The sequence below is a fragment of the Anopheles moucheti genome, chromosome 2 (genome assembly GCF_943734755.1).
Source record: "Anopheles moucheti chromosome 2, idAnoMoucSN_F20_07, whole genome shotgun sequence".
Lineage (NCBI taxonomy): Eukaryota > Metazoa > Arthropoda > Insecta > Diptera > Culicidae > Anopheles > Anopheles moucheti.
In genome coordinates, this window is record NC_069140.1 from 4,536,968 (window position 1) to 4,563,088 (window position 26,121).

General features: G+C 46.8%; 3 protein-coding genes across 3 annotated transcripts; 1 reads left to right on the plus strand and 2 right to left on the minus strand.

The window, feature by feature from the left end:
- Positions 1 to 3,459: 3,459 nt before the first annotated feature.
- Positions 3,460 to 3,850, minus strand: LOC128298863 (uncharacterized). The gene is made up of 2 exons (XM_053034666.1): positions 3,805 to 3,850; positions 3,460 to 3,722 (listed from the first exon to the last, which is right to left on the minus strand). The coding sequence occupies exons 1-2, from the start codon at positions 3,848 to 3,850 to the stop codon at positions 3,460 to 3,462; spliced, it is 309 nt and encodes a 102-aa protein (XP_052890626.1).
- Positions 3,851 to 4,749: 899 nt separating this feature from the next.
- On the plus strand, positions 4,750 to 5,161 carry LOC128299673 (uncharacterized). The gene is made up of 2 exons (XM_053035695.1): positions 4,750 to 4,795; positions 4,899 to 5,161. Exons 1-2 carry the CDS (start codon positions 4,750 to 4,752, stop codon positions 5,159 to 5,161), a joined length of 309 nt encoding a protein of 102 aa, XP_052891655.1.
- A 135-nt stretch (positions 5,162 to 5,296) lies between these two features.
- On the minus strand, positions 5,297 to 25,457 carry LOC128299672 (glucose dehydrogenase [FAD, quinone]). Its single transcript, XM_053035694.1, has 5 exons — positions 25,113 to 25,457; positions 12,077 to 12,308; positions 11,849 to 11,975; positions 6,040 to 7,334; positions 5,297 to 5,975 (listed from the first exon to the last, which is right to left on the minus strand). Exons 2-5 carry the CDS (start codon positions 12,224 to 12,226, stop codon positions 5,724 to 5,726), a joined length of 1,824 nt encoding a protein of 607 aa, XP_052891654.1. The 5' UTR covers positions 12,227 to 12,308; positions 25,113 to 25,457; the 3' UTR covers positions 5,297 to 5,723.
- Between the last annotated feature and the right edge of the window lie 664 nt (positions 25,458 to 26,121).

A 26,121-nucleotide genomic window follows, 5' to 3' on the forward strand; every position in this document is an offset into this window, starting at 1 on the left:
AGTTTGTAAAAGTGCGTGTGTGTTCTTTAAATTGAGTGTTTTTGTCGTTGCCGTTTTGGGTTTGCCAATGCGATACGTTTTAAAGTAAACAGGTGACTGCGCGAACCTCATTGTTTGCACTGCTGTAGTGCGAAAATGTAGCGAGCTTTCTCAAACGACCGTTAAACAGTCGCCAAATGGGTGTGATTTGAATCCATTGCGATGGTGAAGGTGTTTGCCTAAGAAATGTTTGCAATGGCAACGGGAATTCCACTTCTCATCGTTATTCGTTGTATTAACTTTGAGATGCCAACTACCAGTGGTTTAAAAGCACGGGACAGGACTTGATTTCGAGCGCTGTGAGTGTAAGTTATTTCTGGATCATATGAAACCTATTGTGGTTAGAAATTATGGCCACCGATAGAAATAACTCTCAAGCAGGTTAGTGGTAGGTTAAATACTAAACGCTTTACTAGATTCTGAAAAAGCAAATCATATTCACAATTTGCAGTCATTAAGCAACAACAGCTAAATTTTGCATACTTTCAGGCGCATGCAAAATTCATACTTTATTCCAAATGTCCCTATAAAGCGTCACAAATTACATATAATATTCTTTCAAGCTTTACAAAACAAACTTTTTTCATCAAAGGAGCGATAAAGCATCACACACTACGTATTGCACCGTTTCGGGCGTTGCAACATAAACACTCTATCCAACGGGTCGATAAAGCAACGTATTGCATACTTTTAGGCGTTACTTCTTGAACGCTTTACTCAGCGAAATACTTTTGAGTATACCACACGATTTAAACTAACCATGAATAATGATCCCACGAATCGACAATCAAATATCACAAAAAAGGGCAGCCGTTCCTGTTTGCTCTTTAATAAAAATAACCCAATCGAACAAAAAGCGATTTATTTTAGTTCGCCTTGGCTATAAAACGAAACTTTCTCAATCTGCGCTAGCTGGCAGTCAGGAATTAAACGCCCAATCGACGTACCCATTCTGAGCAATCGTTCAAGCGTATCGATCAAAACCCCGGGAAGGGGAAGCTATTCCTTCGAACTCTTCATGTTCGTGCGAAAGAAACACGCATGAATAAAATCACCATCCAAAGGCACATCCTATCACACACGCACACACGCACATACGCACACATAGCTAATCCGGTAATGTGTTCCAAGGATTATTTATGCTTCTGGCGAATACGAAAACACTTTCCGAAAACAACCTTATCTAATCGTGCCTTGGCCTTGGCGCATCTGCCACTAGGCATATCACTACATGAGTAAGCACATGTAAATCACACTGAATCGGCAATCAATTACGGAGGCATTTCCATGGGTGGGTTGCATTGTCGTAAAAGGCTACAGGACACGAACCCGCCTTACCCACGGACGAGAGTAACGCGGTCGTTGGAGACAGGCACACATCTCCTTTGGTGAGCGCAAACAAAATCCACTAGATGGCGACACTGTGCCACTGGTCTAGTATGTTTGGCAATAAGTTTTACTTAGCACCAGCTGGCACAGTTAACCGAAGCAAGCGTCGACTTTTTTTCATCAACGGTGGTAAATGTGCACACATTTTTCTTGGTAAACATTTTCCAGGAGAAAATTCGTCTGTAAGTGAGTTAAAAATAATCAGCGCAACGAGCGCTTGATGAAAGTTTCGGGGAATTCAACAGCATCGCACTGTTTGTGTCTATCGCACAGGAAGCGTTTTCCTGGACCGAGCCGGAACATGATTCCTCGTATCGTCAAACATTAGGAAGAAAGTTTTACGCATTTTATACATCATTTCACACTCTCAGCGGGCAGTGTTTTTGGAAAGCCGAAAGGCTCGTCGGATGAAAACTTTACGCAGCGGAAACAATGGCCTCAGATAAGCAAAGTTCACTAATTCCATTTCCGTGCGCCTAAACACGGCGTGCCTTTCAGCGAAATGGAAGACTTAACACGTTCGATATCGAAACAGCCTTCAGCCCTTTTTGGGGTGAGGGAATTATGAACCGTTCTGTCGTACGCGTGCAACGAAATGCTGCGTTTGCTGTTCAGTTAGTTGCAGAGACATGCACAAAAATTGCTGACCAAACCCAATGATGATGGTGGTTTTGTAGGATTATAGGACCGCGGAACACGGTACAAGATTCATGCACATTCATACAATCGCTTTTAGTGACATTTTTAGTTAATGCTATCACGCTTCTCAGCAGACGATTGCTTTTACACATCAGGAGGAATTTTGCATCCAACAGTTTTACGGTAGTACCTTTCTTGTTAACTCTCTTCCTTTGTTCACTCACAAATCTCACTCACGCTGAGCTTAGTACCGATCGCACGTTGAACATGTAATAAATCCAAACCCATGCAGAATGATCCAATTTTATACGGTCCGATTCAACTAGATGAAACAACGTTCGGTTGACATTTTGCTTGACATTGATGACATGATGGACAATTTGATCGAATTATGATCGGACTACTTCCGGCATGGTCAATAGAGAGTAATTTTCTCCACAAGCAATAGAGCCAGCTCGGTACGGCTGCGTCTCGTTACAATTGTGCTGTCCTCCCAGTCCTTTTAGTGTGCTTGGATAACCTTGAAAAATTATCATCCCTTCAATTGGTGGCATTCAAAATGATTCAGTGGAGAAGGCCCAGGGCGGAATTATAGTTGGGACCTCTAATTTTAAAAACAACGCATAACAAAACAACGCAACTTTTATATACTAATAATAATTTGTGTTATGCCTACTCCGCCTACCGTTTGATCCGCCGCTGAAATGATTGCCTGGTGCGTTTATGCGAAGTTTTTCCGGGTGATTGCAAGTAGATAGCGAATACTCGAGCGTGGGAAATTGAGAGTTTATCTTTAATTTTTCACTTATAACATGTAGCTTTTATATAACCTTTCCTGGTTGCAATGCACAATGCTTGAATAAATGTCCAACCCTTTAAAGCTGCAGTACGCAAACGGTGCTTAAAGCTCCCGGGCAAGTGGGAACAGCCGAGGTAATCAATTTTGTTGTCACATTAAACGCGCTTGAGCGCTCCGGATCGGGTAATGTATGGAGAATATGCATGCATTTTAAACAGCCCATTAAGGCGAAATGGATCAAAGGACAGTTCTGTAGCACGACGTGGATAGCGCTCACCGTGCTGGAGAACGACAATCACATTAAATTTTGTCCCTTACCGGAAGTTTGGCATGATCCTGGGAAATGGATATGTAACACGAGTGGAACAGCCTTATACCTTGCAGTGCGAGTGTGTGCGTTTGTGCGATTAATTAACGTTGGGACTCATCAAGAGTTCATACTGTGATGTTTGGTTCTTATTACAGCAACTGCATAAAATGCGTAATACCAGAATTTTTGGACTTTATTATTTGAATGTATCGTGAGGCTTCAATCTACATCGAATGCGTAGTCATGCGTTCCAAATCCTTCCAGCCTTGATCGGATCAGTGTTCTACTGTTTGTTGTTTCGGCTGTTGATGCGGTTAGCAATTCGGTTACCCAGCGTGTTGGGCATACCGCCGATGTTGGACGGCATGGTGGCGTTCTCGGCACCACCGACACCTTCGGCCGGGTTCGAGGGAACGGTCGTGTTCATGTTGTTGGGCAAATCGCCCGGGTTCGTCTGGTTTCCACCGACCGGCGCCTGGATCTCACCGACGGCCGGCGTGGTCATACCGCTCGGCAGCTGGTCCATCTGGGGAGCCGCATTGATGGCTGCGAAGCAGTACGAAAAAGGCATTAATCTTCGTAATGAAGCCGTAAGAAGAATCAAGAACCTTGCGTACGAAGAACTTACCGACAATGACCAGAAGGATGGCAAAGGCAGCAACTTTGAAAGCCATTGTTAAGTTGTTGGGTGGTTTAACGTTTGTTCGCTTACTGAAACACAACAAGTACTGATGTGACTTTTCCAACCAATATGGTCAACTATTTATACTCCGTTCTGAAAGTTGGAAAGTGTTTCGCCTACCACGCATCCAATCATGTGCTTAATGTGTTTGCGATATCTGAGGTGAATATTAATTATGGTTTGTTCATATCTGCAGCCGTGCACATTAGCCTCATTTATTACACTTAATTCTTTCCCGACTTAATTACTTTTCAATTGGCGCTTCACAGAAAAGTAAAAATGGTGATAATGTTTCAAATTTTGTTGAAAGTACCTCAAGCTACTTTGAAGCTCAGCTCACCAATGAAAGAATGTAACATTTAGTTTTGAGATATTTGTTAAAAATATACAAATTTAAGGAAGATTTAAGGAGGAGTTCATGGAGGAGTAAATTTAAAACTATGTTTCTTAGTGTCCTCTAAACATCGCTCAACGACTTTTCTTTTAGGGGTATATTGGTGCAGTTCGCTAACATTAAAAAAAATCTCATGAATCGTTAGCATACGGCATCAGGTGTACGTGCATTGCTCCAAGTAGCACATTATAATCATCGAAAAACGACCATATCACTAACAGGGCAATGAACATGAATGCTTACTAAAGTTAAGTCTGATAGCAAATTGTTTTTTTAAAGCGCAAAATTGTCTCAACTATGTTATCATCAATCCAACCAGCGGTGCAAAAACTTTGGCCTGATACTGAAAACTAATTGTCCTGCTATCATCATAAAACATGAAGCTATCCGTTAGAAAGTTGGCTATAAAAAGCGCTGGGAGCGTTCTTTCCGGACAAACATTCATCATTCCGTACTCTAACGCACATCCCGCTGTGGTGCTCCATCGCATAGTAAAAATGGCTTTCAAAGTTGCTGCCATCGCTGTTCTGTTGACCATTGTCGGTACGTCTTAAAAGTCGCAGTGCAAAAAGTGGTCCAAAAGAAAATGGGGAGAGGGGGATATTATTGCACATAAAAACTATTTCTTTTCCAACTCTTTGTGCAGCCATCAATGCGGCTCCCCAGATGGACCAGCTGCCGAGCGGTATGACCACGCCGGCCGTCGGTGAGATCCAGGCGCCGGTCGGTGGAAACCAGACGAACCCGGGCGATTTGCCCAACAACATGAACACGACCGTTCCCTCGAACCCGGCCGAAGGTGTCGGTGGTGCCGAGAACGCCACCATGCCGTCCAACATCGGCGGTATGCCCAACACGCTGGGTAACCGAATTGCTAACCGCATCAACAGCCGAAACAACAACCATTAATTGAGAACCTTACTTTGCATTAATTCGACGCTGCCCCGGTTCTAATGAAGAAAGATTATTGTAATAAATTTGGCCAAACTTCTCCAAACGCGATTCGAACGACTCTTCTCCACTTCACCGTATTGCACGAAACGATCGATTGTACCATAGTTATTCTTTATTGATATTCATAATTTAACTTTACATTAACACAATTTGAGCGGGACATGCGACGGGTTTGCCATGCCTAGAGGGTAGGGAAATGTATGCCGATTGTTTAGCTATAGAAAACAGGCACTGGTCGCTGTTGGATTATTCGAACCACGAGAACCTCGCAGTCTAATGATGGTTTGAAAGAAGAAGTTCGTTTGCCATTCGAGGTAGACGGAGCGTAAACGATTGCTGAAAGATGCATAATACATTCGAAAGAATCGAACACTTCCTCGGGTGCGCGCATACATTTCCTTGCTGAACCTTGGCAATAACTGGGACGAACTTGTGCCTAAACGAGGAGCTTATGTGATAAATGAATCTATCCCATTCCGTAAATGCTAGGAGCAGCCGTCCTGCAAGCATCAGTTCTCTAGCGAGCGCCCCACGCTCGGCGGATAAGGTGGGCACCCTTCTCGGCGATCATGATGATCGGTGCGTTCGTGTTGCCCGAGGTCACCTTCGGCATGACGGATGCATCGACGACCCGCAGATTCCTCACGCCGTGCACCCGGAGCTCGTGATCGACCACTGCCTGCGTGTCGCTGGTGGGGCCCATCTTGCACGAACCCGCCTGATGGTTCTCGGCACCGGTATTCTGCCGAACGGCACACTCCCAGTATTCCTGCCACGAACACGAGACAAAATCAGTACCATCGAATACATGCCATTCAGAGCAACACACTTACCTGCGATCCAAATTCCTTGTCTTGGCAAGCTTTGACGGCAGTTCGGTCCAGGTCCATACCGTACGCTTGCAGGGCATCCGTTTCGGAGAGGCGCACTGCAAACTTGATACCCTCAACCAACACCTTCACGTCGTGATCCTCCTTCAGATAGTTCACCACAATCCTGGGATGCTCCAGCGGATCATTCGACTTGAGCTCGATGTGCCCGCGGCTCTTTGGATGCAGCACGGCCGGGAAGATCTGCACCGAACGAGAATCGTTACTGAGCAGCTCACCGACCTGGCCGGTTTTGGCACAGTCCGCCAGGAAGCCGCCGAAGTAGAACTGAAGATCAGGATCGTCGGGTCGTTCCGCGTACTTGGAGCTGATCTTCGCCGTCACTGCCGACACACCCGTCCCGGACATCAGTCCGTCACGGAACAGCAGGTACTCCATGGCGGTGGCCCAGTTCAGTGGGGCCGTATTCGTATCGTTCAGGAAGAAATTGATGAAATACGCGACGTGGTTGTGCAAATTCTTACCAACTCCCGGTAGATCATGGATCGGTCGCACTCCAACCTTCTCCAGATGCTCCTTTGGTCCGATACCGCTCAGCAGCAGAATCTGAGGCGAGTTGACCGCACCACCGCTCACGATCACTTCCTTCTTGACGAGAATCTTCCGCATGTGGCCATCCTCATCGACAATCTCGACACCGTGCGCCGTTTTGGACGTCGGATGTACCAACACCTTGGTGACGGTGGTGTTCAGAAGAATATGCAGATTGGCCCGATTGACAGCAGGACGCAGGAAGGCACGTGCGGCACTGTACCGAATGCCGTTCTTGTTGGTCATCTGCGCTATCATGAAACCGGTCGTGTTGGCACCGTTCAGATCCTGCACCTGATAGCCCAACTGCTCTCCACCCTTCAGCACCGAGTACGAGAACGGTGGATTGTACGGGAAACGTCCCACCGGAAGCATACCGCCCGTCGAATGGTACTTCGAGTCGACTTCGTTGATCTGCAGATTGTCCTCCGACTTCATAAAGTACGGCAGCACTTCCTTCCACTTCCAGCCCGGGTTGCCCATCGCTTCCCAGTCGTCGTAGTCCTGCGGGTTACCGCGTATGTACATCATGCCGTTCAGCACCGAGGTACCGCCGAGCACCTTGCCGCGCGGCCAGTAGCAGCGCTGTTCCGGCGAACCAAGGCATCCGTACTGCTCCGGTTCCGTGTTGTACTTCCAGTCGATGTCGCTTCCCAGATAGTTCAGAAACATGGACGGAATCTGGGCGCCGGTGGGTTCGTCCGGTCCTGCGGGAGACAGCGAGATGATGCAGAAACGAGTGAGGGGAAAAGACAACACCATTACCACATCCAGCGGTTGGTAATGTGCGCCAAGAGGTTGGCAAATATCGCTAATTAGACGTCTTTCGAGACGACTGCCACGGCAAACACGGTACGATTAGGCTGATAGGGAAAACAATTGATTCCAGGCCCAGACTCTTGCAAAGCACTCGCAGACTTACAGAAACAATATTTGATGTGTGTTTGTATGTGTGTGTGTGTGTAGCAAGATTGAACGAACGTACCGAACCGAAGGGTGAAGTAATCGGTACAAAAAGCTTCTTCAGCTACACCCTGTGCTATCCGCGGGCCCTTTCTTCGCGCCACGTGCTCCAGTGCCGGGTGGGATTTTTGCATCGATGGTGAATTTTCCGCAAGATTTGCTTTTCAATTGTGCTGCCGTGGTTGGGTACGCGTTTGCCAGTTGGCATGATCCCATCTGCGATGTGTGGTGAACACACACCCACCCACCCGAGCCGGTGGCCGAGAGCTGCCGGTTGAGCATGTGGCACGTATATAGCATCTTGTCGACGATTCATCATTGAAAAAGGGAGTTTGGTTTCTCGTTTGCCGCCGTTTGCTGGTGGAGGGCCATACAGTGAATTGGGTTGTTGGTCCTATTTGCCAAACAACCCCTCTAGCAGAGTGTTCCAGTCCATCAGCTTAAAAGATTAGTTCTGTGGATACACACGTTGACTTTTCTGTTCAATAATAGACCACTTTTAAGTAGAGCCAAACGTGCCAAACACTGATCATCGCTTTAATCGTAGTGCCGCAAGTGCAGTACGGACGGCAACACTTCCAAATACGTCACGCAGACACCGCCAGCTTCCAGCGCCAGTGGTTACGGTGGGGCGCGGGTGGCTAATTGAATTTATTCACGATTATTACCCCACCCGGTGCCGTGTGCGATCGGTGTTGCACTATCATGCAGACCTGCGGCCAAGATAATGACGAATCATTAGACGTACATTGCAGAAGATTTTAATTTCAAAACCTTGCCCCTTTGTTACCCCTTTGCCAATGCCCAAGGCTTCCAAGCAATCAAAGCTGTGGAATATGTAAAAAAAATGGCTCTACCGGTTGGCTAAATTTAAAATAAACATTAGAACAACTACACTTTAATGTAACGCATCCAGACAAAAAATGGGATCCGCTGTGCATCACAGCTTCCATCCATCGGTTCATTACAACCGTCAATCAACGTTTCGTTGTGGTTCGTAAATGTCGAGCTGTTTTTTTGCTACCTTTTCTATGGAGCTTTTCATGGAGCTTGCCTGTGTGCGTGAGTTGCATTGGGGGTGGGTGTTTGATAGCAGCAAACACAAAAGAATCGAACAACAAAACGTGTCTCCACATTTGATATGCGGGCGGAAAACCCCAACGATTGCGAATTGTCCGACAGCGCTAGCTTTCCCGGCTTATCACACAACCACAAACACACACGGTTGCAAGGGAAATTGATGCACTTGGGAAAATGTAATTGAATTGTGTGCGGTACATCCCACTGCTATCAGGCGTAGGCACCAAAATGGCACATAAAAGCGAACCGTATGCAGAATTGTTGGAACATAGTGCTAGTGAATGGCGGATCTATTGGAACGATTTTCCCTACCTACACCCAAAGGACTCGAGGGGTGGTGTGGCGGTTGTTGTTGCAAATATTCTGCAAATTGTTGCACACGCTCGTGAGCATTCAAGCTGACACGTGTTTGCGTTCATTCGTCCAAAGTCACCGAGCAACTCCAGCTCTTGTTCGTGCTGTTGCTGTGGCTGACAGTGAAAATGTTTCTCTTTTTCTTCCCCGCCCCGCAGTGTGACAGATTAATCCGCCATCAATTGGGTGTTATTTGGGGCTTTTTTTCAAGCTTTAAAGCCCTGCAAAGCTCACGCAATGGATGATCGATTAGTGGCGGTGTTGTTCGGTTTGGCAAACCGGACTGGAATGTCCGAAAGTTCGTTTTGGAATAGTTAAACGCTCTGAACGCTAAATCATACTTGTGCAATTCGCGGCGCTATGTTTCGTACCGATGGGGATGCTAATTGCAGCGAATAAAACATCGATAAACGACCCAGTTCTCAGTTCGGGTGAAACTCCCATTCTCCCTCCACCTTCGCGAAAGGGAGGAACGATTTCCGTTCGATGCATTCTCTTGCCGATTCGATCCACCCCTTTGGAGGGTTATTCACGCCCGCACCGTCTCCCACCCCGAGGTATCACGGGACCCACCGAGATGGTCCATTCGATTAGCCAACCGATCGGTCGTACCACCCTTTTGACTCGCTTCCCAGTGGGAGTTGGTGCACCAAAGTTGACCGTGTTCAGATTTCTGCAACAAGAGCAACAACCAACTGCTGCTGCTGCTGCTGCTGCTGCTTACAATGTTCAGCTACGGCCCATTGCCGCATGGACATGTTTGGATGTACCCAGGGGTCAATCGAATGGGCGCGCGCAGGAGAGACGCAGAGCGTACAGATGAACCGAAAATGCGGCACAATGCTGCAAGAGATGATTGTTTCCTCGTGAACCGCACGCCGCACATCGGACTGGAATGTTGTTTCGCGAATCTCGCGTCTTTTCGGCGTTCGTTTGAACGGTCTCACACTTGGCGGTTCTGTTTGGCGTGCCCGATGGTAGGGCAAATGTGGCCATTGTGGCGTCTAATGCATGGCGGCTGGTGGATTGCTTGTGTTTTATTCATGCAACGGAGCCAATCGGAGCCGTGTTGGCAGAACTTGCAGAAGAGCTGCGCTGAAGAAGACGATCGTTTCCGATAGAACGACGGTTGTGCTGGACGTGACTGGCCACGTTTTGGGTCAAGGTCAGCGGTGCGCACGGAATCGATGTTAATTGTAGGAACGCATAATTGCAAGATGCAAAGAAAAACGCTGCTAATCGTGTGAAATGAGCTGTGACGCGGGTAATGATCGCCACCATCAGCGCTGGAAAGCGTTGGAAGTTCTGTGTGGTAATGAAACGATCGTGCACGTTAATTTGGTCGGTGAGGAATACGATTGGAAAAGTGTTGGAAAATGAGCCGAAAAGCTGCACAATTGTGCTGTGAAAGAAGGCAAATGTCACGCCAATGGATTCCGGTTACCCGGAATGGTAATAATCCTTCTGGAAGCAGCTTTCGCCAATACAGGTTCTGAAGTTAATAACTACTTCACCGACCGCACTAACAAATCGCCCCCTTGACCGTCATTCAGCGGTACAAATGGTGCTGGGTTCCCCGGCGGTAACCGATGGTCCCCATGCAATAAGCTTTTTTTTAGTGTCTGAGAGGGAAAAATGTAAAGCAACCCCAAAAAACACCCCGAAAAGGCCAACCAGACGACCCCGACAGTAGAAGCGATACAAACATTCTGCCCACCGACAAAACCGATGCGAGTTTTCGCAGCAGTAAATGTCATCCCGGCGTACGGTTTTGTTCGTTGTTTTGCACCCCCCGAAAATAACACTCCCAAAAAGGCCAAAGTCAACTTGGCAATCATCATCCGGAGCTTCTGGACACGGACACGGCAGTGCAGTAACAGTAACAGCAGCAGCAGCAACAAAAGTATAATAAAACGAGTAACTGCCGACACATGCTCACCGCAGTGGAAATCGTCCCAAGAGAACGGTATTTTATGAAAGTAAATGTCAGACCCTGCTGTAACATCACCACCACCGCCGCCAGATGTCGGGGAGAATTGCAAACATTGGCAGTGGCGGTAAATGCCAGTGCCGACGGGAGGAAGCTCTGCCTGCGCTGTACCAAAAACTCGTGCGAGGCCATGGTCAGTGTGCGAGATTTACATCTCGACAGTGGAAGGACGCGACTGGGATTTTCCCTCCGTTTTTTTGTAAATCCCCACATCACACAGAGTTGGAGAGATCTCTCCAGAACCTGTTGCGTTCGTTCCGTAACGATCCGCGACACATTAGGCACTGACGAGTCGTGTCAAACGCATCTCGGGAACTCCGTATGGATACGCACACCACAGGAAAGGCGATGACCAGCCATAAGGGTACGAAAAGGTTGCCGTAACCACAGCAGGGCTTGTTTGATGGTCCCGGATAGCATCAGTGAGGTTGGGACGATGTGTCAGCGTTTGTACCATTTGCTAATAATCGAAAACCACGACCAACAAACAAACGAAACCAACATCCACCTCACAAAACGTGACTGCAGCATCACCACCTGAAGTGGTCCGGACTAAGCACGCGTGAAAGTTTGTGCACCATTTATTTTAATCTTCCATTCTATCGGGGGACCTCACCACAGTACGAATTGCACAAACATACACGCAGGCCGAGCTTTGTTGTTCGAGAATTGTACTGCAAATGACTGCAAGACTGGTTTCGGAGCGAGGCTATTAAGAAGAGCTCTTTCCTGCGTGCAAACCTCCCCGAGGACCGTCGGAGGTCAACCAACCGAGACGCGAGGACACATTCTCTTTCGCTTCACAGCTTCTTGCCAGATTGCCCAAGAACTAACCTGCTTCGATGAGGAGTACCTTCCAGTTCTTGATCTCCGACAGCCGCGACGCGATTACCGAACCGCCCGATCCGCCACCGACAACGATGAAGTCATACTCGTAGTCCACATTTCGGGATGATTTCGCCTGTGGGTCGGGAAGAGAAGAAACGATAAAACCTCCCAAAACCGGTTCGGATCCTTTCACCGGTAGGAATCAATGGATGGAATGTTGCCAGTAGCGCTTACCTTGGTACGTCCGCAAGGATCCTCCAGATCGCACTGTGACCTTATGAACACCTCCAGCAGTCCCATAAACAGCATGTACTGCGTACCGCCGCACAGTGCCGCAAGCGTTGCCCCGACGGGGCTCGTCATAGGACACGCACAGGACGACATCCTGTCACCGGTTGTGCCGCTACCGACACCACTGACGTAATGTCAAGGTGCGCTTTTGTTTCGATCCGTTCGGTTCGGTTTGCTGCAAAAATGACCAACGTGAAATGTTCCGGTTATGTGGACGGTTACAGGCAGGCTTTCGAATGGTGAACTTCTTCGATCACGGTAAGTGGTAAATAATAATCGGAGCAAGGCCAAATCGATCGAGCGAGCGAGCCGTTTTTTTCTTTCTTGTTATTGCTGATGCAGCGTGAAGAGCATTACCAGCACCAGTGCGGCATCACGAAAGCTTGCCGAGTGACGTACATTGCATCACGGAAATGTGTGGAGTACCTTGTATGCCGGGTGAGTGAATGGCGACCCGAGATGTGTGATGTTGTTTGGCAAATGGTACCGAAGCGCGAGAGTCGTAATTGAATTGTTGGGGAAAAATAATGTCCATACAGTATGGAAACAATTCTTTGCGTCTTGAAGTCTTCGTGGAGACAAAAGACTTGTTGCTCGAATCTGACAAAATTAGACCTAAGCAAGCTTTGATATTTGGATCATTGCTGGCTGTCACAATGATATTCTTCGATTGCGAGGAGTTATGGAAGTGTGTTACTCGTAATATGTGAAAGGATTAAAATTTTTAAAAATGTACAGTTTATATCAAGAAGTCCTTATAAAGTTCAATCGTTTTTTGGTTGATCAACTCAATCTGTTGGCGATTTCGAATAGCAACGTCCTTGGTATAACTAACCACAAAATAAAAATAGCAAAAACCTCGCTTGCTTCTTCTTATGAGTTCTTCTCCAAACAACTTACGGCTATTTAAATAACAATGTAAATTGTAGGCTACTTTGCTTAAACGCTCAATTTGTTGAACATTACTGGTGGGATCTCCAGGAAAATAGACCGCCCGTTCGTATTAGAATCAAGCATTAAGATAAAAGACGCTCGGGGGATTAATAGACGCCGAATTGGTTCTAAACCATGTAAACATTTAACGAGATTCGCTTGTTTTAATTATCACGCACCGAAGAATAACAAGATCCTGTTTAACTGTTCGTGCATTTGTACCCAATTAGTGTACGACGAAGACAATCTCGCCGTGCTTTACAACTGCACGGGCATGTTTGAAACAAACGTTTATTGTTTTCGTCGGGTTTTTTCTGCTTGTTGCTACGGATATCGTTGTAATGGCGTAGGTTCGTGTTGTTTGTTTCGGTGAAGTAACACACACACACACTGCGGTCGGAACCGCTGAGGTCCGAGCGAGGGCCAGGGAGGGAAATTTTCATCCCGCCGTAAAGCCTACGACCTGCGAGAAGATGAGCGTTTGCGTTGATGTTCCGTTTCCGAGCAGCATCGATCAATCTCGTCATACTTTCCGAGCTAAAAGCTCGACTATATTCTGAAACCCGTATCCGGCGTAACGAACGGTGCGATGTGGAAATCGATTCAATTTGCAATGCGAGCAGCATCGAACAAAAGGACGGTAGCAATAACAAGCAAACCTCGGCTACATCCCCGGGAAATGCTGACGACTAGGCGAGCTCTAGGCCGTATCGAGTGGCTTCGCGCAACAGCAAACATCAGCGTGCATCGTTCGAATTCGGCGGATGGGAGGAAGACTCTGGCTGCCGGAAGAAATAAATTGGATCTGCACGAAAAATAACAGCGCTAATGCAGAAACATGACTGCTAACGAGAATTAAGTAAGTTGCATCGGAACAACAATAAAAATGCAACACAAAAACACCCAAAACACGGAGCTCCGCGTGGTCATTGTCTGCCTTCTCTAACACATCACGGCCGTGTAGGCCTCTGAAAGGGGAGGAGAGCGTTCTTCATTTCGTCCGACCCAGACCGTATGTAACCGTGGTGCATCGAAGGGTAATTGAAAGATTTGATAAAATTGCCAGTTTCAGTTTGGCTCCAAAGTGGCTCAAAGCCGACGGGTCGGATGATTTGTCTGGCCCAGGGTCGTCTTCCTCCTTGCATCTCTTCTGCTTCACGACACACCCTGCGTTGGTAAGGTTTTGTGTAATCAAAGGTTACAACATTACAGCAGCGGCTGAGAGACTCCGACGGGAGGGCGCGTGTTGTGGGACTGTGAATTTCGTGAGTCTAATAATAAAAAAAAAACGATCAACGGAAAATGCACGGAACTGGGAAGGCGTTCACTGAGCATTGACTTCTGCTATCTTGCCGGGATGGGAATGAATGAGCGGAACACTGTCGATGTACCGTAAATCAAATGCAAATGCATTCTTTTGGGAAAATCGTTGCCCCGCGGCACGAACAATTCGGTAGATCGATTCGGGCTGATAGGGAGATGCTGTTACGGCACTGCTTCTTGGGTGGATGTCTTTTTAATCGGATTGGATAAATCGTTAGACAACGAGAGTTGATTATTGTCTGAAAGGAAATTGGTCGACGTACATTCGCTACCGGAGAGCTACGTAATCAACAGATGGACTCCATAGAACGTTGCGATTATGTGTGAAAGGGAGCCTTGTTTGCTTTTTGTCGTAATAATGTCTTATCGCAAACAAATGTCTACTAACAAAAAAGCTTAAGAGGCCTAAGAAAATGCTAATCAAACGTGAATATTTCCTAGAAAGTTGAGATACTCCAAATGAAGTTTAAAATACGTAATATTTTTAGGTCGCAAGCTCCTCTTATCAAATTCTTCCCCAATTAAATCAAGTAAACAGGCTATCGATAACACACCACAGCAAGTAAATGAAGCGACAAGGATAATAATGTTCTCCCTTCCATTGCGCACACTACCGAAAACGTTCCAACATTAATTACTTTGGGTGTAATTTCATTTTACGGCTTAACTTGAACCATTTCGCCCGGACGCGGGCGAAAAACATAAAAGTAGGGTCGGATCGGTTACCTGATTACTGTGCACCTCCAGGCAGCATGGAACCGATCGAAACGGGTGTACAACCGTTGGCGGTAATTGAGCTGCAACTGCTGCTGATGCTACCGGCACGGTGTCAGAAAATCCGGCAAAACCGTTCATTAAGACGATTGATGGTGAAAATTGCATTACCGCTTCCGCTGCTGTACTGGGTACGCCGGAAGCGGTAAGAAAATCCACTAGATAAGTCGCATCTTCAGCGTACGCGGGGTGTAAATGGAGGGATTAAATTTTCCCGTACAAATCGAACGAGGATCGTGTCTCGTCCATCCAACGACGCTGCCACCCAGTGATTGACGTCGAGGGCAGGTTGTGACACGCACGCGTGTTACTCCAGCTGTTGTGTTACACCGCTCAGGGTAAGCTCAATATGGCCGGTACGGTACGATTAAGTCTCCATTGACGGGTAAAATGGTAAAGGCCAGCACTGTCATGGGGTGCACGTATGAAGAAGATCGCTTTGAGCAAACCTTTTCGGGCACCAGCCACATGTTTTCCAAAAACGGGTTGGAACACACCAACCTCAAATAAATTGCAAATTATGTACAGCGCGCGTACAAACCTTGTGCTTGTTCGCATAAAACCATATATTTGCGAGCATATTGATGCACCATTTAGTACGGTCGATGAATTTTTCAGACCTCACCAGAAAAAAATGGAAGATGCTCGAAAGCCGCACCGTGTAAGGGAAGAAAAATCGTTTCAAACAGCGTTTAGTGTGACGCAGAAAAGATTGCGCCGTGTAGAATGGGTAGAAATAAAGCTTCGAAGCTTATGGAGGCTCCAATGGCTGTATTTACACCAGAACCAGAATGTCTCTTACGGTGTCGCCGGGACCGGACGCAAAAAATATGCTGCTTAGTCTGTCAAGGAAATCTTTCTTACCAACACGCCAGGTTCACGCCGGGTCGACACTTGTTGGCGTACTGTTATGGGCCCAGATAGAAGGCAAGGGTTCGTGCAGGGTTGGTGTGTCTGACATGGCAAAGAATGCAATGTTAAAGATTTTGCGGTGAAACTTTCTGAAACCCGAGCGAAGCGTTGCCCTGGAGGGCTTTATAGGGGCGAGATTGGGTATTGGGTTGGAAAAATGAAATCAATTTCCGACACGGACACCGCAACGAGAGTGTTGTTTTTTTCTACTCATTTTGTGTCTTTTTCAGTTGCTGCAGTGAATGCAGCACCGAGGGACTTTAAATCCATTCTACAGTCGAAAGGAAAACCACAACATCCAGAAGGAAACGGTTAAAGGCGGTGGGGATGTAAAGCTAATTCTAACTTCCGCTTGCGGTAAATCTGTGTTACAAAGTAACGAGTGTAAGATAACGAGATGGAAGATTATGGCGACGAAAAGCACTTTATTTAACTACAACGATTTAAAAACTAAAATAAACGAAAACTTGTGTAAATCTACCCTTTTTCATAAAATTTAAAAAAGAATCGAAGATTGTTTTAACGGATACTCAACTTAAACCTATTTGACTTAATTGTTTCACTTATACAAAGTTAGTTAACAAATCAAATTAACTTAAACAATAACACAACAATAATATAACAAAGTTGATTGTGTTAAATTAAAAAAAATAAGCCTGTTTAAGGCATAATTTATGGATATATTGACGATATTCTCATAAGTCGATATGTAACACACCATAACGCGTTACTAACAAACTTAACGAAACTACTAATAAAGGTTCGTTCGTGTAACAGAATTTAGTGAAACTCATTGTTAATTTAAAAAGCTTTCTAACGCATCAAAACCTGCTTCTCAACCCGATTTATCAATGAACGTTCAGCTCTCTATCGGTGCGATGAAAATTCTTCCAATTTAAAGAAACTAGCTTCCAAAGAAGGGAAATCTTTTCCTCCTCGTGCTGTGCTACACCGTGTGCGCTGACAGACGCACGTAAAGAATAAAACACTTTCCCAGATTCCAGTCGAATATTAATGAACGAGCGTGGAAAAGAAACTCCTGTCGGTGGAAACTACCTTCACCATCCCATCTCCTCCCACCCAGGAAGCATTTGCAAAGATTTATGTTGCGCTCTGTAGTTTGTGATGGCCGGTGGTAAAGTTTTTCCCCACACAATAAAAGTGGAAAGCATCCCGTGTCCTGTCCCGTCGCGGTAGAAACTAAACGTCTAGCAATGATTCAGGGTTATCTTTGGCCGGTGGGCATTTGGGAGGTACACTGACAACGGTAGCGAGTTTGTCCGTCACTGCTCACGTCCCAACTAAAGACGGCACTCGAGCGAAAGTATCGAAACGGGTGGACGAATCCTTCCGGGCAGGATGGTGGTTCCGCCGGATGCAGTGGTTTCGTAAAACGAAAAATCATGTTCACAGGCGTCACAGAAAAGACAGCGGTGAGGTTGTGGGTTAAGATGGCCATCTTTGTGTTTTGTGTACAAAGAAGCTTTCTTTGATGCTTTCTTTGTCTGGGCGATAGCGCCAGCGGATGGTGCAAATAGAGCGATAGCAGAATTATCTATAAAAATACGATACGAACGATAAAGTAAGCACGACCGAAGCGTATCCCTTCTGGGAGTTCGTTGGATGTCTAGGAAGAAAATTCGTTTACTTTACAATTTATTTCCTTTCGGATTGTAACACGCAAATCAAAACCATCCGCATATACGCCCAGAACTGAGGGAAACGCTGAGAAAGGAAAGCCAAACGAAGGCAAATTCCTGCGAGAATTACAATGAGATTAATTTTACAGCCCTTTTTCCTCGCAGCGGTATTCGTGGTAGGAAAACTACACCGAGCCAAAGTAAACGAGCTGCGCCACAAATCCACCATCATCTATCGCATCGCTTGATTAAACATGCCGCTGGTGACTGGGGTGGGGCCGGGTTCGAAAACATCGGACGCCACAAAAGATCGTTCAACTCCCCGGGCAGGTCAGCCGATCGCCGACCTGTGCAACTGCGATGACTTCTCGACACATACGGTACGCATGGCCGAACAATGGAGGAAAGAAAACGCCATCTCCACGCACGTGAGAAGCTTACGTAACCGTGTGCCTCAAATGACTGGGCAGCCACGCACCGAACAGCGCCTTTTTGCGAATTGGCAAAAGGTGATTAGCTTTATGCTCATAAGGCAAGAACCGTCCAACAGGTAAGTAAGGCGATTAAGATTCTGTGTCGAAAGAAACAATTTTGGTATTTGGGCAGCACCGGTAACCGGTTTATTGGTGAGGATGTGAATGCAGTTTAATTGACATTTGGCAAAAGCCATTCCGGCGGTGGGCTTTTTGGATTATTACCCACACAACTGGTTCTGAAACTTCTGCCTGACTTCTGCCTTCGTGGTTCCTTTTAAGAGGAATTATCTGTCTTTGGAAGAACTTTTGATGGCACACCGGGAAAGAAAATTCTCGTATCTATAATTAACGATTGGATACTTAACGAAACTGACGTAACTCGTCGTAACGCATCAAACTGTCAATTTGAATTTAGTACTTTTTTTTGAGACTTTTGAGAAAAGTCCTATGCAAACTTACTGGAAGTTGAATACAAATGCGAGGTTTATATTCTGTAGAGTGCATTAATATTTGTTATTTATCCTTCATTTGCATATCTCCAACCATTGAACTGTATTTCCAATTCAAATGGCTAAACCGCCGCACCGTAAGCTCGAATCATTGCAGTAGAGTTTGAAAAAAAGGCAAACAAACGGATGCAATTAAGCGATGCAATCAGGTGCAGCTTAAATTCCACAATCACTAACCACAAATTCCCAATCAATGTGTGGCTTAAAATCGGCACAAACAAATCGTTCGTTGTCGTTGAATCGATTATTCCTACTGGGGGGTCCTGCAGCCATTTTCGTATGTGTGTCTGGTAGTGTGATTCCCCATTCGCTGCCCGGGGAGCAACGGCACGATAAGTATGACGAGTGTCACCCCGTTGGGAGCATTCTCTCTGTCCGCTGATATCCTGCTGGCACAATGAACCCTTCGCCATATTTTCCGCCCAGTGCATTGTGCACCGTCGGCAGAAATGAAAACCCAACGACGGATATGCTCGGTCCCGCAACGGCGCGAGATTGGTTCCGATTTCCGGCGTTTGTTTCCGCGGTCATGTGATGGTGTCCTTGATTTTCCCATCTACACACCCCTCCACGGTGGACTCTACGGAGATGCGCACGAATTTCCTCATCAACGACATCCGGAAATTGTGCTCCGACAAAGATGACACTGAAGTGGACGAGCGCGATGTGTTGCTTCATTATCTGTGCCGATGATTATCAATCGCACTTCTGTTACGGCCCGGTGGACTTCACGCCATTGAGGATGCTTTTTCGCCTTACTGCCATTGCTTCGATGGGGGATGGGTTTTTGTTTGTTGGCGGATTTGCCGTGCCACAACCGGTTTGGTATGGTGTGCGTTCGGTTCGGCCAACGCCATCGATAAACCGGCTCACAAATGTGGCGTTGTCTCGCCGTATCCGCTTCAGCACACCGGGCGGAACCGGTTGCTATGGTGTTGCCCGTTTGCAGCCCATTGCCAGCGTGAGCAACCGATGTCGCGTCACCGTTGGAGTTGAGAGCTTTCCAAGTTCAAGGTTGAGCTAATGAGCCAAGGGTTACGGAGGGATGCATTCGATCCGTCCTCGACCATGATCGGAAGGTGAACGCTGTGCATCCATTATGGTAAAAGGAGAGGCACACGGAGACTCAGTGAGGGTGAGACACCGCGATATGACCGTGTTTGATTGCTATCTGGGATGTTGTCTGTCACATTGCAGTGAAGCAACGGCCAATGCCAAACCTTTGCGTGATACGTTATTAAAAACCCTACGTCAATTAATCTCTTCCAGCTTTTAGTTGGGCCGGATCATACCCAACGTAAATCGGATCTCGGGATTTGGGGATCGCTTCTGTCAGATTCAGCTCCGTATTAGACGAACCCCAACGGCAACGTCACTTAAACTTTTATCCGAAATCTAACCCACTTTAACCCATTTCAATCTCCCCGCAGGGATGGATCCCTGGTTTGGGGTGGTCATTTTTTAATGTCACTTCCTCGTGACTTCCATAAAACGTACGCAAACACGCATCCCGCACTTGTGTACCCGTCGGGGGTCATCGTTCGCGGAGCCTTTTTCTCTGTCCCGTTTTCTTCGCAGCTTTCGCATTCTGTTCACGCGCGTGCCCTGCAAAACGAACCCGGCCCCGTGTGTTTGGTGTTTATTTAGCATGAAGCAGTAAGCAGTCATCTACCAAACGCGGTCAAGCCGGGTGATTGGGGATGTCCGGGACTAACTGTACATTTATTTTAGACACCCCTTTTTGACGCCACGATGTCATGACAGCTGACGAGGAACGGGCACCCGAAACCGGGATTACTAGACGCGCGGAGAACCCCGATGACCTAGAAGCGGGCGTAAACAAACGAAGCTCTGGACACTTGCGGGGTGGTGTTTTCCAACCGCCTTTCTAAGACAACTAACTAGAAATGCATCGAGATAAAAGCACACCCCCAAGTGGGGACCGAAACTCATCCGCGGAGGTGATTTTGGGACTGACAGTTTCACTCGTAAATTGAGAGCCACAAGAATCGAATCACTCCAACTTTGCATGTTTATTGACATCCCTGTCAGGATCTAATCGGGGTCGTTTCACTTTCAGTCGCGTTTCTCTCATATTCTGAGTCTATCTGAAATGGCGATTTGCTTGTTGAGTGTTTGTTTTTTTTTTTTGGTTCGAAGTTGAAATAGAAACTTATGTAAATTTATGCAAACTGAAGCGAAAGCTTTTCTATCGCTTTCGTTAAACTGTGTGTTGGATTAATGCAGGAAGAAAGCAAGAGTTCGATTAGGAAGTGTTTAAATAGGACAAAGAGCTAACTCTTCATATCCGGAATCGACTCAAAGCAATGGAGGAATACCCTTCAATAGCTAACACTATTACAGAATGCTTCTAGAAGATTCTCTTTGTTTTGTTCCTCAATAATTTAACCTCTATTTCAACTTGAGCTGGTGCTTTGATTGAACGATTGTGATTGTATCTCGAGTCGAGTCTCGTTAATATCGTTCCGTATTATAAATTCGTGTACCTCACACACAACTCAATTATTGCACGTGTCTAGTCCCTTGGAAAATCCCCCACTCTTCCCATCTGTTCCATCCTTTTTCGTGTCTCAAAAACAGAATGGCGATTAATATCACGGTGGTGATGATTTATCTTGCACCTCGGTATACCCGCGGAACATTCAATTTGGCAGCGTCATCGATACGGTTGGAGCAATTTATCAAATGACTGCTTCCATCGCGATCCAGAACACTTTGTTGCAATTTATTTCCGCTCGTACGGGGAAGGGTGTTCGATTACCGCTCGCTCGGATGGATCAAATGGGAAGAATTTAATAAAAAAAACAACGAGTAAACAAAAGCATAGCACATCATGTATCATATTGCGTAATGCGAAATCGTTTGTTCGCAATTATTGTGATAATTTGTTACGGATTGTGATCGTGTTGCTTTCGTACCTTCCCGGCGATATTTCAGTAGTCCCTCAGCGGATCCACCATTCATTGGAAGCTCATAATTAGGTTACGTAAGTGGAAAGACGAAAAACACCAACGATTATTCCTTTGTTTCAACTTTCAGGACTATCGGGTGACTGGGTTGGATTCCTTATCCAGAATATTGAATAAAGTGTATGGCAAAATCATTAGCGGCGACATTCAACCGATGCGAGATAATGAGTAAATCATAGGGTGCGATATTGTTTCTGGAATGGCACTAAAAAGAACTGAACTACACTAATTGCTCTTCCGTTGCGTTCGTGTCAGCCTCCCAGTGGAATCGTCCTTCACCAGTCCATAATTAAGCCAGCACAGCGTCCCTTATGCTGTATTCTTTCGCCAGGTATCGCCCATCAAGTGGAAGAACCCCCAAACGAGCAGTGCCCGGCTTGGTGGGCTAAAGTTTCCTGAAGCCAAGTTTTACGCTTCGACACTTTTGTGTTGTGTGCTGGGTGGATGGGACAAACACAATACGGTTGGAAAAGTTTTATCGGCAAAGTTGAAATGTTAAGCAAATGCAAGTTTCATACGACAACGGCATTCGATTGGGAGGAAGATGTGTGTGCTTGGTGCTTGGGGTTGATATTTTCTGTCACTTTCAAGTGTCTTCTCCTCGACAGCGATGGTGACGGTGATGATGATGATGATGGCATCGATGATGATGTGCCATAGAGTTCAGCATAAAATGGACAGTAAATACTTTTTATGATAAAATAATAACTTCACTCTAGCGAGAAGCCGAAAGGCTTGGCGGCGAGAGCCGTGTGAGGACTTTTCAGGCTGGAGGAGTTTAAACTCCAATTACATTAGAGTGTGTCGTACGAAGAAGTTGGATTGAGTTTATGATAAACAGATTGAAGTGCTCAGGGAAAAGTGGACGGTTTATTTCAACTTGTCAACAACTGAACAAACTGCCCACCGACGCCCTGTCTGCTTCTTCGCCACGTTATCAAGCCCTTGCAGGCGTATCAAGGGACGCACGGTGTGCGGGTGGTGTAGATCGCTTTTGTGTTTACGCCTCCCCGCTGCAAATCGCATTTTAGGGTGGTCGTTTTCCCTCGGTCCGCTTGTCTTAAGTTATTCTTTCATTTTCCGAGCAAACTGTAACTCGATTCAATTACCACGAGACACTCGGTTTCGCAAGGCACCAACCAACGCTGTTGATAAGCGAGCCCTTCAGCTTCATGATAATCATCCTTCAATCATTAGCGTAGCTGTTTCGATGGAAGATAAAGGTGGCTGAGAGGAGGTGGAATGTAAAGGGATTCCCAACCGAGACTTATGAAACAATCACAACAACAGCTCGCCCCCAGGGACTCTCTCTCTCGCTTTGCAGCGCACTATAAATTCGAGCAGCCTCACCGCGAGTATTATGCTTTTCCGACCCCCCTTTAACTTTATGATGTTGACCGACCGAGTCGGTTTGGGGTGTCTTCTTCCAAAAATGCAATCGGTGGGCTACGGGGCGAGCCGCTGGAGGGAGGCTTTGCGTTAGAAAATTAGCATTACCAAGCCAGTACCAAGCGATTACCTAAGCAGCAGCTTATTATTTGCTATTTAGAGAGGTCAAATCAAATGTGCCGAACGGGGTGTTTCGGTTTAGTACCATCTGTACCGTCTGCCCTCCTTCTGCTTGCTTTTGTGGGCACGATTTCGCAAAACAAAAATATGTCCCCCCTTTTTCTCCCTCACTCCCTTTCCACAATGCCTCAAGGAGGGAACGGACAGCGGGTCTTAGACGATGAGGTACGGCGGAATCGCGGAATTCATAAACAAAGCCCCATAATCAGCACGTCTCGCCACCGTCCGAGAGCATCATCCATCCAGCAAAGCGATTCGGTCTAATGCTAAATCATCCCAATCATAGCGCCCGGCCTGGGCCCGGTGTGGTGCACGATGAAAAATGTTTTAAAAATGCAAATACAAACCCCCGTTCGGTCCGGGTGATGCCCGCGGTGAAGTCGTTGGAAGTCGCCAAGATTAAGGCATGACTTTTCCATCCCCCATCGTGTGGGAAAAGGAAATGAAACGGAAAGTAGCGGATCTCGGGGTACTCCCACGATTAGCTCGCGTCACGATACGCTCCCGTGTCGGTATGACCTCCCTGTGGTCGTCGGGGTGGCAGACAAAACTACCCCACAGCCCCACAGCAAACGACGAACCCCACCAACCAACCCACTCCTATTATGATGTGGGGTGGTTCCTCCAAAAAACAACATTCCCAAGCGAAGCAAATCACTAATCTGGTGGTGATGTGCTTGATTCAATGTGTTATAATTTTGAGCTTTTCCACCCCCGTTTGGGGGTGAGTCTGGAAATTGCATCAATTTCCCTGCCCGAAATGGAAACAGAGGGGGTGGGTGGGTGCTTCCGATTTGGTTAAAAATTCCAACATTTGCTGTTGCACACGTACATATCACACAAACACACGTACACATCCGGTTGTTGTTTTTCCTTTTAACCTTTTAACCAACGGGAATCTTATTTCCACCAGTTAAGCTAACCTTTTCTTTCTCTCCATTTTTGTTTTTGACCGTGCTTTCCCGGTGTGTGGTACAGGGGAGTAAAGGAAAAGGGTTTTTTTTTACTTTCGATTGTCTTTCCAGCGAAGATAGCAAACGGTGAAGATCGCAGCTGATAAGCGATGTACTGCACAGTCACACAAAACCCGCCTTATAAAGTTCCTTCCCGCTTTTCGGGTTCCTCTTCATTATGCAGCTTCACACAGCAAACGTTCAATGCGTTCCGGAGGCATGAAAAGGTGCTCCATCATTGCTTTTTCAAACCGCTTTTCCGCTTCTTTTATGTGGGAGGATGTTTTTTTTTGGGCGGGGGCATGGCAGCGGGGGCCAAACCCTCTTTCATTTGCCGCTTCGACCCCAAAACCTCCCGAGGCATCCCAAGACACCGTAGCGACACACAATTAAATGCATGAAAGGAAGTCGATCAAAGCAAGCGCACGGCGAAGGAGTGAAAAGGGCGAAAGAAAGGGGTCGCAGGTCTGCTGAAAATGAGTCTTGAGTTTATATTTGCTGTTCGAAAGGGAAAATTCCTCTAGCAGATTGTTTGGTGTTGTTTGCATTTTCCAAGTCATGTTTTCGTTTGCCTGCGGGTTGGTTTACTTTTTAAGGCCGGAGGTGTGCGTTGCCGACAGACATGGCCCCGGAATGATTCGGAATATTCATAATTTAGCGTCCAATAGCAAATAACGAAACAGACAAAAGCGCAAAATATGCTAACAACAGGGATGGGAAGGAGAATGGGACACGGTGTTAGCTAATTAGGTAGGGTGCGTTTTGCATTTGCTACCCGCTGGTGTCATGGCGCAACGCGGAATTTATGTGCAACAAAACAAGCAAGGAAGCATTCGATAGCAATCGCGGAACCTCGCGGATATATATGGGGTGTAGAAATGGAAAGTGCGGAAAATTCACCTTCTTCTTCGCTGCCTGGGCCCCTGCGCTCCGAAAGTGCGTCGAAGTGTCAAGCTGCCGTAACGATCTGTCGCCGCCTGTGTATTGTCTCTCGGCACAATGTGTCCGTCGCGTAACGAGCTTCTAATGAGCTTTTCGATAATTGCACTCCGCTGGACGATCACTTCCTGCAGCACAGCACACGGATTCGCGCTGGGGCGATGTGATGAATCCACCGAAAATTGAATCTCACTTCACTAGCTGCTGTTGCGCTTAACGATCACTATGGCACTTTCTGGCGATGGCGATGGCGATGGGGAATGTACCGCACGATACAACACTGCTGAAGCTGCTTCGCAGGACAGACAACACCGTCCCGGTTGACTTCACTAGATCATCTGAACCGATCGTTCCGAACGGACGTACCTTCTTGTCTTGTGCGCGGTCGCGAAACCCAAGCGAACCGCGAGAGAGAAAATTCTTCTCGATCACTTGCGACACCCCGCGGTACGAAATGTGCGGATCTCGGCGGATCGAACAACAGCAACACACGGACAGAAACACGCACAAACTCCCCACTTCGGGTATGGAGCACAGGAACGCACAGAATCGAAGAAAAGCGTTCCCTCGATCTCCTCAGCAGTTCAGTTTTCTGAAGATATTGAAGTCTCCCTGGTGAGCTTTGGCCAACAAATGAGAGGTGGCTTATTAGTGCGTCGCCGTTTTCTTCGCGTTTCTTCACAATTGTGTCGCTCTTCCAACCTCCCTCCATTATTCTCTCTCTCTCTCTCTCTTTCTCTCTCTTTTTTCTTGTTTTCCCTCCTTCCGTCTTTCTTGGGCCGGGATTGAAACACCGACAACCAGCCAGTTTCAAAGGTTTTTCGCAATTATTTCTCTCTTCGCGCTTTGCATTATCACGCCGTTCGGTCTCAATGACGCGAAACCCGCGCGGCGGCGCAAGCGTGCGCACGCCCGTTCACTCGATCGATCGTTTGGGCCGCGGTGTGCGCAACGGAACCATGCAAACGAA

What these genes read in the sequence shown, in the direction of transcription:
- LOC128299672 (XM_053035694.1), bottom strand. Translation starts at nt 12,226, where the DNA reads ATGTCGTCCTGTGCGTGTCCTATGACGAGCCCCGTCGGGGCAACGCTT. An exon ending in GGTACTCCTCATCGAAGCAG is followed by an intron (nt 7,335 to 11,848) that starts GTTAGTTCTTGG and finishes TGTCTCCCGCAG; the next exon opens with GACCGGACGAACCCACCGGC. An exon ending in ACAAGGAATTTGGATCGCAG is followed by an intron (nt 5,976 to 6,039) that starts GTAAGTGTGTTG and finishes TGTTCGTGGCAG; the next exon opens with GAATACTGGGAGTGTGCCGT.
- LOC128299673 (XM_053035695.1), top strand. Translation starts at nt 4,750, where the DNA reads ATGGCTTTCAAAGTTGCTGCCATCGCTGTTCTGTTGACCATTGTCG. An exon ending in TGTTCTGTTGACCATTGTCG is followed by an intron (nt 4,796 to 4,898) that starts GTACGTCTTAAA and finishes CTCTTTGTGCAG; the next exon opens with CCATCAATGCGGCTCCCCAG.
- LOC128298863 (XM_053034666.1), bottom strand. Translation starts at nt 3,850, where the DNA reads ATGGCTTTCAAAGTTGCTGCCTTTGCCATCCTTCTGGTCATTGTCG. An exon ending in CATCCTTCTGGTCATTGTCG is followed by an intron (nt 3,723 to 3,804) that starts GTAAGTTCTTCG and finishes ACTGCTTCGCAG; the next exon opens with CCATCAATGCGGCTCCCCAG.